This window comes from Perissodus microlepis, chromosome 14 (assembly GCF_051167445.1).
Source record: "Perissodus microlepis isolate ML-2025 ecotype Zambia chromosome 14, ASM5116744v1, whole genome shotgun sequence".
Taxonomy (NCBI): domain Eukaryota; kingdom Metazoa; phylum Chordata; class Actinopteri; order Cichliformes; family Cichlidae; genus Perissodus; species Perissodus microlepis.
This window is the reverse complement of record NC_140474.1, coordinates 28,027,497-28,044,314: the sequence shown is the minus strand read 5'-3', so window position 1 is coordinate 28,044,314 and position 16,818 is coordinate 28,027,497. Positions and strand designations below refer to the sequence as shown.

Genomic DNA, 16,818 nt, shown 5'->3' with positions numbered 1-16,818 from the left:
CTAAAAAGAGACTACCCATACTCAATACTAATGTTGATCTCTGAAAAACAGAATGCATAATTACATACTGTGAGATAATACTACAAACTCAAAGACGAAATGGCAAACAATGCAATGACAGACAGAATGCTTACATCCAGAGGATGCACGGCTGCACTGCAGTGAGCAAAGAACGGACAGGTGAAGAAACAGACAGACAGAAAACAGACAAACAGGTAAATCTCTGTGTGAAGAAACAGTCACCAACTTGGTGCGGCGGTGAGATGTGTCTGCATTCTGTAGCTCTATTAACGTGCTGTAAACTAAATGCTGCTGAACTGCTCACCTGGTTGTCTGCAATACGAGATATTTTTTTTAAATTTTATTATATCTTTTCTTTAAAGTGGCGGTGAAACAAAAATGAACTTCTGTGCATCTGTGTGTGTGATCCCAGCATTTCCAGATTAAGCAACTGTCCAGCAGCAAAGACGTCAAAGGGGTTTGAAAAGGTCAAAGTGTGCAGAGCAGGCTATGCAGCGGTGTATCAGAGGCTTTTGCCAGGCAGCAGAACAGAAGAAACAGTCCTTTTTTGTTGTTTTTCTTTCCCATCTTTCTCCTTCAGGTCACATGTATGCACTCCATCATTTATGCAGTTTTAAAGCTCAATATAACAAATCTTTTTGAACCATAACAAAACTTCCCTTAAAAATGGGTTTGTGCACAACTGGATCTTTTGAAAGAGAAGGACTGAGAACTGAGATGCAAGGGGAAAGAAGAGGGGGAAAATGTAAAGATCAGGATCAGACCATCACCTATTTAATCAGGCCAAAGACAGGCAATCAGAGCCACCGAGGCGAAGGTGGTGAGTGGAAAGGGGACAGGGCCGTTCTAACTTACGCTGGCTGTGTTGAGGGGCTGCAGGCGGGGCGCTAGGGAGTCCAGGACTGGGGGACCGTGGGCCGTGGGGCCGGGGGCCGCCCCTGGCTCGTACATTGAGAAGGCCTGGCGTTCCCTCCGGTGAGGGTGGGAGTGGGGGGTGGCCGAGGAGGGCACCGAAAGCACCGGTGGGTCCCCTCCTGGCCCAAATCCACCCACTCCACCTCGCATCCCACCCACTGCCCAGTGGCCTCCTGTTCCCCCACCTCCAACAGGTCCCCCTACCCCATGGCCAGCTGCTCCCCCAGCCTGCTGGCCCCTCCGTAGCGCACTGTTCTCTGTCTGCATCCGGGTGATCTAAAGGAGAGGAGGAAGGCAGCAGGGAGGGATGAGAGAATGGAGGGAGGGATGGAGGGAGGGATGGAGGGAGGAACATGGGAAGGTTCAAGGGAATTGGGGGAGGGGGGGTCAACTGAACGGTCAAAAACAAGCATCCATATTCAGGCTCATATTGGGCTTCACATATTAAGTCAGTATTGAGGGGGGGGATGCAACACATGGCATTACACTACAATAAGCTGGGACTGGGTCTTAGGGAAGGGGTGGAGGGCTACAGTACATACCTGAAAATACAGTGTTTGTGTTCAAGGGGTCAATGAGGGGAAACTGTAGGCTCATCTGCCCTGAGGTACTGTTGCCTAGCGCCCTAATCTGACACATTTGTTATTTGCAGTGTGTTTTTTTCTATGTTTGTTTCAAATCTTCATTAAATCCTCAGTGACATGAGAAGATGAACACATAAATGAATCACTTAAGCCAGTCGCTAATGAACATATTAGGGAAATGACAATGACTCACGGGGAAAAAAAAAGATGCAACAATGAACAACACATGAGCTCCATCGAAAGTAAATAACACCCTGACGGGGAAAAATCATCTTGCAAAGATATTAATTTATTCAACTGTCTCTCCATCATTCTACCCTCTTTCTGTCTGAATCAACTGCCCCGTCTCTTTTACCAATCTGCCTCGTGTCTTCTAGTCATCATTACCAAGCACATCTTTTATTCCAACTTCTATTCATTTTGTATTCTCTTTCTAAGAAGCCACACAGCAAACCCTTTATTAGTCTGAATGGTCACTGCTAATCCTCTCGTTCCACCTGCACTCCTCCTACCTCCTTCTGGAGCCGCCGGAGCTCCTCGCTCAGGTTGTTGTTAACCTTCATCAGCTGCTGCACCTTAGCTTCTGAGGAGGCCAAAGCCTTCTTCACCTCCAGATACTCCTGCAGGGTGATGGGACCATCTGACAAGTCTGAGGAGTCCATACTCTGGATCGATAGGAACATATAAGGCAGGAGGTCAAACAGGTCGAAAGATTTGGGGAGGGGTTGTGACTAAACTCCTTCAATACATTCTGTATTTAGTGAAATTCATGCATTAACAAGGTTCTAAATGTGGTTGTAATTTATACATTTTTTTTTAAGCTGTGGGGAAAAAAAACAGCCGTGGCTTTGAGGCAAGAAGAGGCCTAACTTGAAGGTAGGATCTCACACACACACACACACACACACACACACACACACACACACACACACTAGACCTTTAGTTCTTGCTCTCAATATTCCCACTCACTTCCTGCCACCCCACAGCCTGCTCAGATTCAGCCCTCTACCACTCCCTGGAATTAAACCAATAAATACACCTTTCATAAACTACACTTTATAGCCTTCTGCTTGTCATTCATTCACCACTACTTCTTTTACCCCCTGCTTCATACTAGAACACACAATTCTTCGATGCTGTGAGCACCGTAAAACAACAAATCCATATATTTCCTTGGATTTAAAGGCGAGTAGATCCTCTAGCTTGGCGGGGTTTTACCCTGAGCATGAAAAGAAGCTTGTTACTGGTTTAGCTTCACTTCTACCCCTCCCACATCATTTTTCCTTCCTTTTGTTTCTTAAATCTGTCTCCTTCTCTTTTCCCTCCCATGACACACGCTCTCTCTGTGCATGAACAATGCCTACTCTGACAGGGACCCAGAATAGCTGATGATCTCACTCAGGAGCTATGTGGCAGCCATGAGTGTGGCCACTTTCTGCAAAGCATGTTGGGAGAAGCAGTCATTCAAGCCACTAAACTGTGGAAAAGCTTTGCTTATTAATATGACTGAATGAAATGCAGGGATAGAGGGAAAGGAAACACATCAAAATGGCAATTAACAAGTATGAAAGCCACACAAATGTGGGGTAAAGGGTAGCTATTTAGAAAAAAAAAAAAAGTGTGTCACGCTGTATACCTTTGCACGGTTGCTACGTTGCGTGTTGTTGTTGTTCTGGGTGGTGAGCTCGCTGTCTGTGTCCTCGTCAGAAGCTACACTGTCGTAGTCGTGCTGGTCATCATCGATGCCCAGGTCCAGCGGGTCTGATAACAGGGGGAAGAAAAATCTGCCCATTTACAGCTTTCTTTCACGTAATATTAGCACTCGCTCTTCTCTCAAATGTGATCTTTCTCCTGGGAGAGCTTAAATAACACTGCTAACTGATTTTAACCAGTTGTGTGTCGTACTTGACCGTTTCATGTAAGAATAAACTGTCACACAGGAATGATTCTCTTATAACTGTGCTGCTGCTGCGACACAGGTGATTTTAAAAGTTTTAAGGTTTTATGCTTTGCAGACTTTTGCACACTGGTATAAATCAATAAATGGATATCTATGCATCGTGCATATTAATCAGGTTAGATGGCACTGCCTTCAAAGTTTAAAGTCTAGCCCTCCCTCCCAGTCTCACCAGTAGGGCTAAGACCTTTTCCCTGCTGTCTCCTTTTGGCGTCACTCAAGATGTCGATGATGAGGGTAGCAAACTCCCGGGCGTTGAAACGGGCGAGCTTCTGGCGGCCCTAAGAAAAGAACAAGCTGGGAGTTACACAAACACATGCGCACACAAACACTGGCATCAAAGCCTGAAATTCAGTTCCGCGTTTTTCTTTTTTAAAATCATGAGCTGAGTATGAGACAAATACAATGGGGCCCATAGTCAGTGGTTCAGTGCCTGTGTGACTGCTGTGGTCAGTTACCATGTGCTGTGGAAAAACACAGTCAAACTCTCAACACACACAGCAACACAACATGTGCAAAGGAACATAAACTCTACAATTAGGTTAGCGTCCAGGCATCTGCATAAGAGCACAAGAAGGTCAGCTCCTACCAAAGTGTAAAACCATTCACAGAAGTTCAACTCTAAAGACGTGATTTCTTCTGTTTTCGACCATAAATAGCAGCCTCTGACCGCAGTGAACTGCCCAATCACGTGAAAGCAAACGTGGCCATGTGGGAGTTGTGTGTGTGTGTGTACACTTGGGTTTGAGTGTTTACACCAAAAATGAGCCATGCAGATGACTATAAACTTTGTAAGCGGACTTGAGATTTCGCTCTCTACCTCACAGGGAGAGCTAGAGAGATAAAGAGAGAGGGCAGAAAGATTACACTCTCACAGCTGAGGAACAGCCGCTTCTAATTTCACACTCCTTTCTCTGTTCCCCCCCCCCCCAACAAACACATAAACTGCCTATCTAAGAAATAAGAAATCTCCATTTTGTCTTTTTTTCCTTCCCCCCTATCTGTTCCTTTAAATCAGTCATTACAAACGTATAGGAGTATGTGCGTGTTTACCTGGTTGCGCGTTGCAGAGTATTCAGGGTTGACTGGTAGGAAAGGGACTGCGCTGCGTTCTGTTACCAGAGTGCTGTGGTTCTGAGTCGTAAGCCACACTGGAGACAAAAATGTAAAGCAAAAAATAAATCTGTGAGTGCGCGTTCAAACAACAAGGTTGCCCACATCCAACCACACGCAGCCCATCCACCCACACATCCACAGAGATATAAACAAAGTACAGCGAATCTCTTACAGTGCAGTTTTGTGTGTGCTGTTGGTGGTGTGTCTACGAGTCTACCCCTGCTACTTACCTGTGTGCTTCAGTCAGAAAGCGCGCTCTGACTTTTGCCCATACTGAAGGAAAGGAAGAGAAGAGAAGGAAAAAAGAGAACGAGCGAAGAGGAGGAGAGAGACTCAAGAATTTGCGAGGCACTTCCTCGCTCCATTCTCCTCCTCCTCCTCCTCTTTCACTCAAAACATTTTGGCCTTCCTCTTTAGCAGTTTTTCCCTTCTCTCGTCGCCCTGTCCTTCATATTCACTTCCTCTTTCTTTGGCGCTTCTTATCTTTATATCAGCTTCACTCCCATAACTTTTCCTCAAGAGTTTTTACGTTTTTATAGTTTGTTTCAACATCAATTTGGTCCACAAAGGGGAAAAAGCCCAAACGCACAGACCCAGGCAGACAGTCGTACAGGGTATAAAGGAAGCGATAAGGCTCACCTGCATCATTTTCTCTGCGATCCACCTCGTCATAGACGTCCATTGCTAGCTCCTCAAACAGCCGATTGTTGAGCTGCCACACATGCGCACACAAATTGACATTAGCGGGTCTTATTCTACATGTCTACATAGATACAGCACGTGCTGAACAATAAGCATGAGCGTGACAAACCAGAGAGAGCAGATGAAATAAAATGAATTTAATAACAATCTATCAGATTGACATGGAGACAACAAACAGCTAGGAGCAGAAAATCTGTCTGTGACACAAACTCTGACCTTTTCTTTTCACCCAACAAAAACTCTTTTCTTGTATTTTTTATTTTTATTTTTTTACTTTCAAGAACCTGTTAAAAAAAAAAAAAAAAAATCCCCCCAAAACACAACAGCCTGTTGCTTTTGACATCATAAGCATAAGCTATGTAAATTCAACTCACCGCTTGGAGCTTCTTCTTGGCAGCCTTGGCCAGTTCTGAGAGGTCCAGACTAGAACAAAAACACAGAAGATGACAATCAAAGAGGCATCGTAAATATACAGTGGAATAAAGACGCAGAGAGGAAGGGGACAGGGGAGGGAGATATGAGATGGAAGAAAAAAGTGAGAGGGGTGGAGGTGGAAAGGGAGTTTTTTCTAGAATGAGGAGGGAAGGCGGGACAACTTGTTCTACTGGTGACTGCTGGTCAGGTAACAACAGCAATATAAATGTGAGTTGGCTTTCACACATTATGCTGTAAGGGTGTCAAGTTTGTGACACAGTGAGATTACAGAGATTCGAAGCTTTAAAGACTGAAACTCTTTAAATATGCTCTCGCTATGGCCAAAGATGTCACTAAGGATACACGCGGAAGAAAAATTTGAATATGCGAAAAAGCCTGGTGTGATTCAAACACACGACAGTCTTTCAGTTACAAGACTTCTTGATTATTTACATCTGTTTAAATCTTTACAGCTTTATAATCTATAAACAACTGTTCGATGCCACTCAAGAAAAGCTGGATGCATTGTGGGATACATGAGAGATGGAAGTATACAGAGAGGGGACCGATGGGGAGAAAGAGAGTCTGGGGGAAAAAAGAACAAGGAAAGTAAAGATACCTCTGTGTCGGGCACTTAGGACGAGCTCTGACTCCACCAAGCACAGCGAAATGGAGAACAGAAGTGAGAAAAACAAGAGAAACAGACAGAAAGAAGGGGAAGAAAAGCCACATGAAAACAGCTTTAATTGTTGTTAACAAGAGGAACCATTCACCAGAAACAGAACAGATGCAAGTGGAGTTAAGATGACAGCACAGAAGTAAGACCCATTTCAGTAACGAACAGATCTGGAGGTGCAACACATCTCTGAACTGTAGCTGAGAAAACCCAGCGCCCATCAAACAAGTGAAAGAAGCCGTGCTAAGAAATGCTGAACTCGATGTGTCACGGCCTGAGCACTCGTGTGTCTTTCAAATCCACGCTGCAGTTCAGCATTACTTAACCAAGCGCGCTTCAAGTATCTACCTCACCAAATTCACAGTGAACAGACAGCTTAATAAAGACTTCCTTTACCTAACTCCTTTGTGGGGGCTTTGGTGCCACCCTGTGGTCAGAACACTAAATTATATCAATACATACATGTCAGACAGAGAAATTAAGCAGTCACAGAAGTAAGGCAAGTTTGGCAGCTGCAAGTTTAATCATGTAGATATTTTTTTTTTCAGGCAATTAAACGACAACAGACTTGCAGCTGTTCATAATCAACTTAAGACAATAAAATGATCATTTGGTCCATACCTGTCTGCCATTTGAGGAATGATATAGTGGCCGTTCTTGTGATCTGGGAGAGAAGAGAAAAATGTAACAACCAAGTAACAAAAATCTACCACAGTACGTTACTGAGGTTAACTGCTGTGCTTAAAGGCATGTGAAGAGGAGAACAAGAACAGGAAAAACTGGTGCATTAGGTTACCTGGACGCCGACCGCACAGGTAGAAGGCTAACCTGTCCGTCAGCTCATACTGACACTCTACCAGACGCTCTGCTAGCTCTATATGGCCCGCCTGCCTGGAACACACACGCGCACATGAAATGATTCTACTTGTGTTGTGTTTACCATTAGATGACTAACAGGGTCTAAAATGCAGGTTTTGTATTTACTGAATTGTGCTTTCAAATTCCTGTACCTAGCATAGTCCATAGGTGTGCGTCCGTTAATGTCAGGTGATCCAGGGTCAGCACCATACACCACGAGCAGCTCAGCCTGCAAGATCTGGCCTGCCTTGGCTGCCACATGAAGTGGGGTAGTGCCTTTCTCCTGTGGGACACACACAGAAACACAGTCACAAAGAGAGAAGCCTGGCATAAAGAGAGTAAGTTAACAGCACAAGACAAAATGTGAGTCAGTGGTAGATTTATTTTTTTGTCCTGACCGGGTGGAAGAAGTTGGCCTGAGCGCCGAGGGACAGGAGCCGAAGACACGTCTCTAAACTCCCCGTCCGCACGCTTGAATGAAGTTGCTAATAGAGAGGGAGAAACAGACAGGTAGAGAGGAGAGAGAGAAACGGGGGGAGTCGGGGCGGAAAGATTAAACATCACAGAGAGAACGAAACAAACTGAATTCCCTTATTAGCCCATAGAGGCAGCACAGCGCTAGAGATGATTGTTGCATCCTGCTGTGTCATTCAGATCACTCCCTGCTGGGTTGGGGGGGTAATAAGTAAAAGAGCATCTGTGTGTGTTTGCCTGAGTGCATGAGTGCATGTTTATGTGCAACGTCTGCTACTGACATTCATAAAGGAAACAACCTTTGTGCTTAGACTTGCTGTTCCACAGTATAGCTGTGTCAGTGTAGGCTAATTAACCTGAACTCATAACATCCTCAGCTCAGTACAGAGTAACATTAGAGCGCAGATTAAAGACAATACTGGTTTTCTGTTATCATCCACACAAGTGCAGAATCCTTCACTTAGCGGATAAAAGAAAGCATGCTTATAGGTCTACAGATGACAAGTCTAATTAAATTATTCTCTAATTGTTTATCAAGAAAAAACAAGTGTTGCACTTATTCAAGTCAGCAGCTGTGTAACGCGGTTTTCTTACCTTACTGAGATCCTTAGTGGTGACGCCGTCGTCATCACGACAGGGCAGCTTGTGCACGAATGCGAGCATCTGGTATTTGGCTCTGATGAACTCTGACTTGGTGGGACTGCACAGGAGGGGAAGTTGAGATGGTTACCAAAAGCCCAGGCCTCAAAGGTAAACAAGAACACTCGAGGACAAAATATGTGGAACTGCAATTCATGCAATAAACCCTATTATACAGGAAAATGCGTTTTAGCATCATGACTGCAAGTGCATATGGCGCCCCACCGAGGATTTGAAGCCCCACTAGAGGTAAGGTCATTTTGATTTGACTTCATTTTTCTCTCTCACCCCCTCACTCTCATCAAATAGAAAGATCAGACGCCTTTCTCCGTGAGGTACAGACACAGAAAGTGCTGTAATAATAGACAAACATCCCCCCAGCAGTAATAAATAATCTCTACAGTGAACCGAAATGATGGGTTATGCCTAGTTTCCCAGTTTGCTTTACATAAATGGATAAAGAAATAAATCTGATGAACACTGCAGAGGTTTTTAAGAGGCAGTTCACACTAAACCTCCATTTTCCGGTGAAAAAGAAATGAGCAAATATTTTTCCTGCGGGTCCCGATCTCATGACTCTCCCAAAGCCATATTTCAGCCCACAATGCACTAATGTACTTAGAAACAAATACTAGTTGCAATTGTTCTTCACCAGTCAAAAAAAAAAAAGAGAGAGAGAGAAAAATTATGCTTACAAAGGGACAATAATTTCTCTGTGTCCTAATGTGGATTTTGAGCCTGTGCAGAGCATACTTACTGGACTTTGTCCTGGGGGTTCGGTTTCCTGCGGCCACTCTGCACCTGAGCCGGGTCCAGGAGACTGTGTTCCCATATGGAGTTGGCCCCGTTACTGGCCAAGGTCTGAACCATCTGAAACACAAACGCGTACACACACACACACACACACACAGAAGTGACTCAGTGATGGTTTGCTGTCATGAGCATGTTTTATTAAAGTCAGTGTAAAGCAGTGTGTTTGGAGTTTGTCACACGGAAGAAAAATGTGTTATCCTCTGGCTAAACTGACCGTTAATCACAGAAAATTAGGTTTCAATATCCTGAAAAAAACGAAAAAGCAATATTCTCTGCTTGGAGACGCTGTCTACTGAAGATGCTACGACTGTGCGCCCAATCATGGGAAGGCAGTTTCTTATGAAGATAAAGTACCTCTACAATTTGAGAAATGGATTATCGATCTAGAAGCTTTTTCTCTACAACAACCAGGCGATCAGCTCATTATGACCACCTGCCTAATATTGTGTTGGTCCCCCTTTTGCTGTCAAAACAGCCCTGACCCATCGAGGCACGGACTCCACTGGGCCCTTGAAGGTGTGCTGTGGTATCTGGTACCAAGATGTTAGCAACAGATTGCAAAGAAACCTTTAAGTTTAAACATTGAAGTCCTGCAAGCTGCGCGGTGCAGAAATGATTCATCAGACCAGGCCACCTTCTTTCATTGCTCTGTGGTCCAGTTCTGATCCTCGTGTGCCTACTGTTAGTGCTTTCAGCAGCTGATTGGGGTCAGCATGGGCGCACTGTCTGGTCTACAGCTGAGGCCCTACTGTGATGCTCTGTGTATTCTGACAGCAGTAACCTTTTCAGCAACGTGAGCTATAGTAGAATGTTTGTAGAATCAGACCACATAGTCCAACCTTCACTCTCCAGTGAGCCTCCGCTGCCCATGATTCTGTCACCCGTTCATCGCTGTTCCTTCCTTTGGCCACCTTTGATAGATACCGACCACTGCAGACTAGGAACACCCCCACATGAGCTCAAGTTTTGAAGATGTTCTGACCCAGTCCTCTAGCCATCGCAGTTTGGCCCGTGTCAAACTCCTTTAAATCCTTACACTTACCCATTTTTCCTGGACAAAATGTTCCCTTGTTACCCAATTTAACCCATCCATTCACAGGTGACATGATGAAGAGATAGTCAGTGTTATTCACGCCACCTGTCAGTGGAGTGTCAGTATTCTGAGTCACCAGCACCTGAATACAATTTAGAGCAAAAAAAGACGCCGACGTACACAAAGTATGTCATTTGGTGACTATTACTCTGGGAAATTCACTCACCTTACTTAGATTTGCTAAGAAGGATTAGATATAGAAAGAACGGCCTGATTTATTTTGAACACAGAAAGCTTATTTTCAAACGATGAGTATCACAACATCAACTCTGGAAGGACTACTGTACTCTCTGATCTTTAACAAGCTTTAAAACAACTGAGATCCACAGACAACCTGCTGTTAGGGCGTTTTCACATCTGATTTGTACTCTGGTTCAAATCAGTTAATGAGTCAGTAAACTTGTAGCCGTTCCCCCGTGCTTTGGTTTGTTTTCACGCAGAGAAAAATCCAAGTGAACTCCAAGTGAACCAAAATGTGTCACTACAAACCACGTGACAATGTTCAGTCTGCTTACTAGCCAGATGTGTCTGGAAGAAGGCGCTGTGTTCTGGACTATAACAGAATTTACTTTCATTAGCATTTGCAGATCTATCAGACCCTAACCCCTAACCCTGTGTGGCTGCTGGATGTTTTTAGATCAAACTTGCTAATTGGTTTGGATCTAGGTGGGATCACATTCACACCATAAACCCCTCCAAAGGTTCTCGGTGCAGTCGTTTTGGTCTGCACCTGAGTGTGATTACAGTGTTCGCATCTGCACACATGAACCACACTAAAAAGGAAAATGAACCAAGTTTGACTTAAACGGATCAAAAACCGCACGCGTGCAAATACCCTTAGAGGTGGACAGGGCCGGAACCACCATACATTGATTGTGTGTGTGTGTGTGTGTGTGTGTGTGTGTGTGTGTGTGTGTGTGTGTGTGTGTGTGTGTGTGTGTGTGTGTGTATTTCTTTAGGTCACAAGACCATCACATTTACTAACATTAGCAAATGTTTCATGAAAACGATGCTTTTCTACAACATGCAAAAGTCACATTCAGAAAGTAGAAGACTTCCTGGGGTCTACTGATGCTAATGCAGTTCTATATGTTTTAAAATTACATCAGTGTTATGACTCCAGTGCATCACTGAAACATAATTTCTGGACTGGCCAGAAATTCTTGGAAGAAATTAGTTTAACAGCTTATTTTCATAATTCAGTATCATATAGCTCACAGTCACAGTGATTTCTGTAACTATTATCTAACGCATATAATGTGTTACGAAATAAATCTAAATTATCTTCAGTAAAGCTGCAGAACAACCCTGATACACATTTGTGCTCTACACTGGAATCAAAACTGGTTATAAAACCAATAAAGCCAAAAACTCCCACACTCCTCATGCCTCCTTAATTACAGGATGAAGCTGAAGCAGCACTAAGCACCTCAACCTGCATTTAGGCCATACTGAGACAAACACAGATATACAACGAGAGTACAGACAGACTCACAGATCAAAGTTAAACTATATGATCAAATAAAAAATAAACACAAACTGCAGTACTGTGGATTTGCATCTTCTGAGCTGACTAAGATTTCTGCAGTAGCTCTTCTTTTTCTGTGGCACTATTCTGGGTACTGCGTTTGTCTCACAAGCCCTTCCCTGTTTCTCATTCCTTCGCTCTTCATTTCTCAGACTTACCTGCAGTAGGGAGGGAGGCCATCCGCTGTGCCTCAGGTGCTTGACTATGGAGATATGGCGGCCTAAACTGCGGTGGACTGAACAGCATTCATCACAAATCAGGACCCCTCGGTTGATACTGGTCCAGCCCGGGTCTGACAGACAGAAAAACACAGAAAGCATTAGGATTTTCATAAGCACACTGTGACTGATAATTAGACTTTGGAGATTTTTAAAAATATTAAGTGCTTTCCATCCAGGCCACACGAACATACTCATGAATATCCACAATTTATGACGTGGGTGGTCCAAATTACAGTTTACTACACAACTATAATGCCATTTTTCCCAAGGAAGAGATGCGGTCTACCTACACTGCTACTCTTTTAGGCTTCAGTCAATATCAAGTCAAACAAGTCTATATATCAAGTCTTTTTTTATAGGTCTTTTTATCTGCTTCTGAGCAAAACCACATCATGGATAAAATAAATTTGAGTACCAGACAGTGATCCTGTCACAGATATTCCAATTAAGTTTCTAAGTTTTATACATTTCTCAGCTGAATGAGCACCTGGTTTGTATTATGCACATTAAGAGTAAAGCAGGATGTATATGTCAGTAATGAATCAAAGGGCTTTTATAACTGAGAGAATTTTGAATAAAAACTGGGTTATTGAAAAGACAAGAACTAGACATTTTTAAATATTAACTCTGAAAACTGACTTAAATAATGCAGAAATGAATCATGTGAAAGCACAACTATGTGGACACAGCTACATGGTTAACACTGTTGCCTCATAGCAAGAAGGTCTGAGACTCAAATTAGCCCATCTGGCCGGAGCCTTTCTGTTTAGTTTGTATGTTCTCCCCATTGCCTATAGGTGCAAATGGTTATCTGTCTCTATATGTTAGCCCTGCGACCAGCTGGCGACCTGTCCAAGCTGGCTGTACCTCGCCTTTTTCCCTATGGCCATGGGATAGGCTCCAGCCCCTCCGTGATCCTAAATTTGATGGACAGATGATTCGACATTTCCATATATCAGATAGTCTTTTTTTTCTTTTAGGCATATTACATATTAAAGTGATTTCCCTAACATTCATTATGTGCATGTATGTATTTACTCATTAACGCTCTCCCCGACTTTGCCCAGATCAGCTGGTGTTGCAGACTGCCCTCTGGTTGACAAACTATGCAACACTCAAAACACAGTTGAAGGGTGTTTCTCCCTTTTATCTTTTACTTTTTTATTTTCATTTATCATCTGTTATAAACGCTAAAGCCGATGAGCAAATAGTTAATACTGGCTTATAATATCAGTTTGCTTGATCAGGCTCTGATTGCAATCAATTTTAGTTATTCCTGTGAAGAACTGTGCAAGTCTGATAAGAAACAGTTATAAATAGCATTTTTACAAATATACACATTAGCTTGCACCTTACAGTCATAAACAGCTAGGAATGAGACAAGTTGTGCTTTGCTGCCACCACTAAATATTACTAGTTTATGACAGTGGCTTGACAAAGAAACCTGTTTTAATACCTAAGAGAAGAAACATATCTCTAAATGGGTGCAAATGAGGTGAGGAAGTGAAGGGCAGCAGCAAAGGCCAGTGCCAGTCCAATGACACTGAAAGACTGAGTCTGGGTTATGTTTATGCCCTCAGGACCCTGACACGATGAATGCCTCACAACTAACACAGTCTGCAGTATCAAAACAAGCATCTGCACACTTACATGCACACTGTTCACGCCCAAACGCACACACATATCTACAATGTGTGTTGGTCACACTCAGCCTGGGATAAAAACTGTCTGGGCTTAGGGTATTAATGGAGCTAAAATAGTCCATCATCAGATGAACCGGCATGCTTTAAGTCTTTTTGCCCATAGAAAAAAGAGAAAAAAAAAAGAAATATTAAATGCAAAATGGCTTTGAAAAAAGCAATAGCTCAGTTTAGAACAGCAGCCCCGTAGGCTTTAAAGGCCGCAGCAATTTAATTCCTTAATCTCTGTAATAAATATTAAAAAAAAACTCCCACAGGCTAGGCTATCTGCCTGGTCTGCTAAATCAATATGAGGCTATGCCATTAAGCTATTAGAAGTGGATAGACTATTAGCAGTGCTGTATTGGTGAAATCTGCAGCATGTTGCTGCATAATGTTGCCTAAAGTTGGCCTAATTCATCAATCTAGTACAGCATTTGTTTTTATAAGTGTCAGCTAACCCTGCACAAAAACATATGCTACAAATGAGTGCAAGTTTTTAAAATTGTGTTACACTCCACTCTTAAACACTGAGATAACACTGAGATAACATGTTGCACACATCTGCATACTTTGGCCGTTAACGAGTTAGCTTTAGGCTTGTTTGGTGTATATCACAATATATACACATATATGTGTTTATATACAATATAAACACAATTAATACAGTGTTTAATTGTACTAAGTGTCAGCTTGCCGGATTTACTCCATCTTACTTCTAATTTTAACCAAACACACCAACAACAGCAAAGCCTGACAGGGACACCAACACGACATATCGACTCAACCCCGCTGTTCTCTTCTGTGAATAGTTGCACAAGAGCTTCAGTTTCCTAAACAAATGCATCTGTGCGCAATAAAGAGTTTACTATAGTGACGATGTGATTCATTGTTGCCATAAACTGTGCAGATTGCCATGGTGTGACATTAAAGACTCCTGAAGCTTGGCTACGAAAAGGAGTATCAGTCGTCCTTTGTAGCCATGCCATTGAGTTATCCCCCAGTATGACACAAAGCTGGGTAGTAGGGAGGTGGCCTGTCACCAGGGGCTAGGTCAGCATTTTGCAGAAAGCACTGCGTGCGTGCGTGCGTGCGTGTGTGTGCGTAAGTCGCAAGGAGGGGCTGCATGCAGAGAGATGATGGTTGTAGAAGAAATGCACGGCTAGTAACAGGTACGCGAACAAGCCATCTACCATTGTGAATGCCTTATTTTGTCTAGTAAATAAACTAAAGCTTTAAAACATAACTAATATGTCACAGATAATATGCATTTAATTATTCTGCAAGTTAATATAGTATCAACGAAAGGAGTTCAACTGGGGTTTCATCAGTATGTAACTCAAGCTAAGTAACTCAAGGGGAACCAGAAAAGGAAAATAGGTGCTGAAGCATGTTAGTAAGTAATAATAGCAAGGTGTACAATGCAAGGCTGGACTGCAGCATATAGACAGTTAAGAGTTATCAGGGGTCGCAGCTGTCATAAGAGCAGCTGCTGCACATGTATACATGAATGAACGCAAGCAAGGCACACAAGATCACCAATGATCAAGGGGGATCGAACTGAAACAGCACGTGCATTTGGGGCTACATATGAAGGGTCTTATTGACATTGTCTCTAACTCAGATTTTAACAAACACAGATGGGGCCAAAGGAGAAGTGGGTTGGAAACTAAGCTAGAATTATGGATGGTCACTGTAGTGGAAATCACTACGCCCTGAACAGTATAGATGAAAGCTAAGGCAGGTGACGCTAGAAATTATGTCCCTTTTCCTTTTTTAAAAAAAAACAACAAAACAACAACTTTGTGTTGTACTAGATTAATGGAACTGAGGTGGCTTTTAAATGATTTTGAGGTACAACTACAGGTATGGCTCATTTCAGGTTTATGTTGAACTGTGCTCCAACTTAGGATGACTGTAAACTGAATTTACTCCTATTAATTCTCACTATTTTATTTCTTAACTTTACTGGAGATATTCTAAAATTATCAAGTTAAACAATCAGAAACTCTAGTTACGTTTTTAATACTTAACTGCATTTTTTAAGCCAAATTGTTGTTAAAGCTACTGACTGGTCGCTGACACTTTAGCTGAATCAGCTTGGCAATAACTTGGCGTTTAGCAAAAGTTAGCTAAAGTAGCTAACGTCATAGCTAAGCTAGCAGTATAAAAGCACGAACTCCAAAAGCCACGGGCAAGTGCTAACAATATGATAGCTGTCCATCGATATAAATGTATTATTATATCTCAGGACATTCACTCTACCATAAATTCTTCTATCACACAGCTGCATAGTGACTCAAAATCGCCAGCTCGCTAGCCAAGCTAAGCTAACGTGTTCGGAAGTCTGTCCCGGTCACGAAAATCAAAACAAACGTCTCTACGAGTGGGAAGGCAGCATAAAGCTGACACTGGGATCTTAAACTGCCCCAAATAAACTACTCGTTCTTGCATATGGCCGTGGTCAAATAAATATACCTATCAAGTTATTCAATGGCTTACATTAACGTTGAGCAGCTGTTAGCTAGAGATATTGTCCCGTTGTGGCAACACGCCTATTTTTTCCAGTGTTTATTTTGGGCCTAAACGACGCTTTGGAGCCCTGGCCGTTTTCCTGCTCTGCAGACCCTCTGACAATGACAGCAACTTCGGCCTTGTTCTCCCACCACCCTATCGACGCATTGTTCCAGTCCCATGGTCTGTTTTTCCTTTTTTCTGTTCCTTACCTGGCGCACTGCAGTCAGCGCAGACTTCTGTTCTTTGTAGCTTTCTCGACATCTCGAAAGTGGATGAAACGGAGAGGTGGATGTCGGCGATGATGTGAATATTCGCCCGTCTTCCCCCCCGAGCTACAGACCGACGTCTGCCGTCAACCGATGCGGCCCCTGAATCCCCGGAAGCCGGGTGGTATGATCGGCTTTTCCCCCGGCCAGCTGACGACGACTGAGCTTCCCGTTAATTCCAGCGGTCTGTTCGTCCACGTTCGCTGATGAACTCCGAGGCTGGATCCAAGTTATGTGAACATAGTTAATCTGTTTGTATAAAGGATCTCATCTCGGAATATTGCTACAGTAAATCTGTTCCCTGCATTGCCTGCAACTCACCGAGAGACGGCAGCTCTTTACCTG

General features: G+C 43.2%; 1 protein-coding gene across 4 annotated transcripts in view; it reads right to left on the bottom strand.

The window, feature by feature from the left end:
• Positions 1-16,818, bottom strand: part of git1 (G protein-coupled receptor kinase interacting ArfGAP 1) — a 25,813-nt gene extending 8,995 nt beyond the window's left edge. For 2 of the 4 annotated variants that reach the window (XR_014802207.1, XM_084950777.1), the window contains exons 1-16: positions 16,417-16,818; positions 11,949-12,082; positions 9,114-9,226; positions 8,312-8,417; positions 7,642-7,728; positions 7,396-7,526; positions 7,182-7,276; positions 7,007-7,049; positions 6,329-6,355; positions 5,670-5,718; positions 5,233-5,305; positions 4,531-4,628; positions 3,650-3,758; positions 3,157-3,281; positions 2,033-2,185; positions 877-1,212 (exon numbers count right to left, since the gene is read on the bottom strand). Coding sequence is in view for 3 of the 4 variants with exons in the window: in XM_084950777.1 (XP_084806903.1) it covers positions 877-1,212; positions 2,033-2,185; positions 3,157-3,281; positions 3,650-3,758; positions 4,531-4,628; positions 5,233-5,305; positions 5,670-5,718; positions 6,329-6,355; positions 7,007-7,049; positions 7,182-7,276; positions 7,396-7,526; positions 7,642-7,728; positions 8,312-8,417; positions 9,114-9,226; positions 11,949-12,082; positions 16,417-16,468 (1,731 nt within the window). In the remaining variant the exon portion in view is untranslated. The remainder of the gene's footprint in view (positions 1-876; positions 1,213-2,032; positions 2,186-3,156; positions 3,282-3,649; positions 3,759-4,530; positions 4,629-5,232; positions 5,306-5,669; positions 5,719-6,328; positions 6,356-7,006; positions 7,050-7,181; positions 7,277-7,395; positions 7,527-7,641; positions 7,729-8,311; positions 8,418-9,113; positions 9,227-11,948; positions 12,083-16,416) is intronic. The other 2 variants (XM_084950778.1, XM_084950779.1) reach the window with 2 other exon arrangements.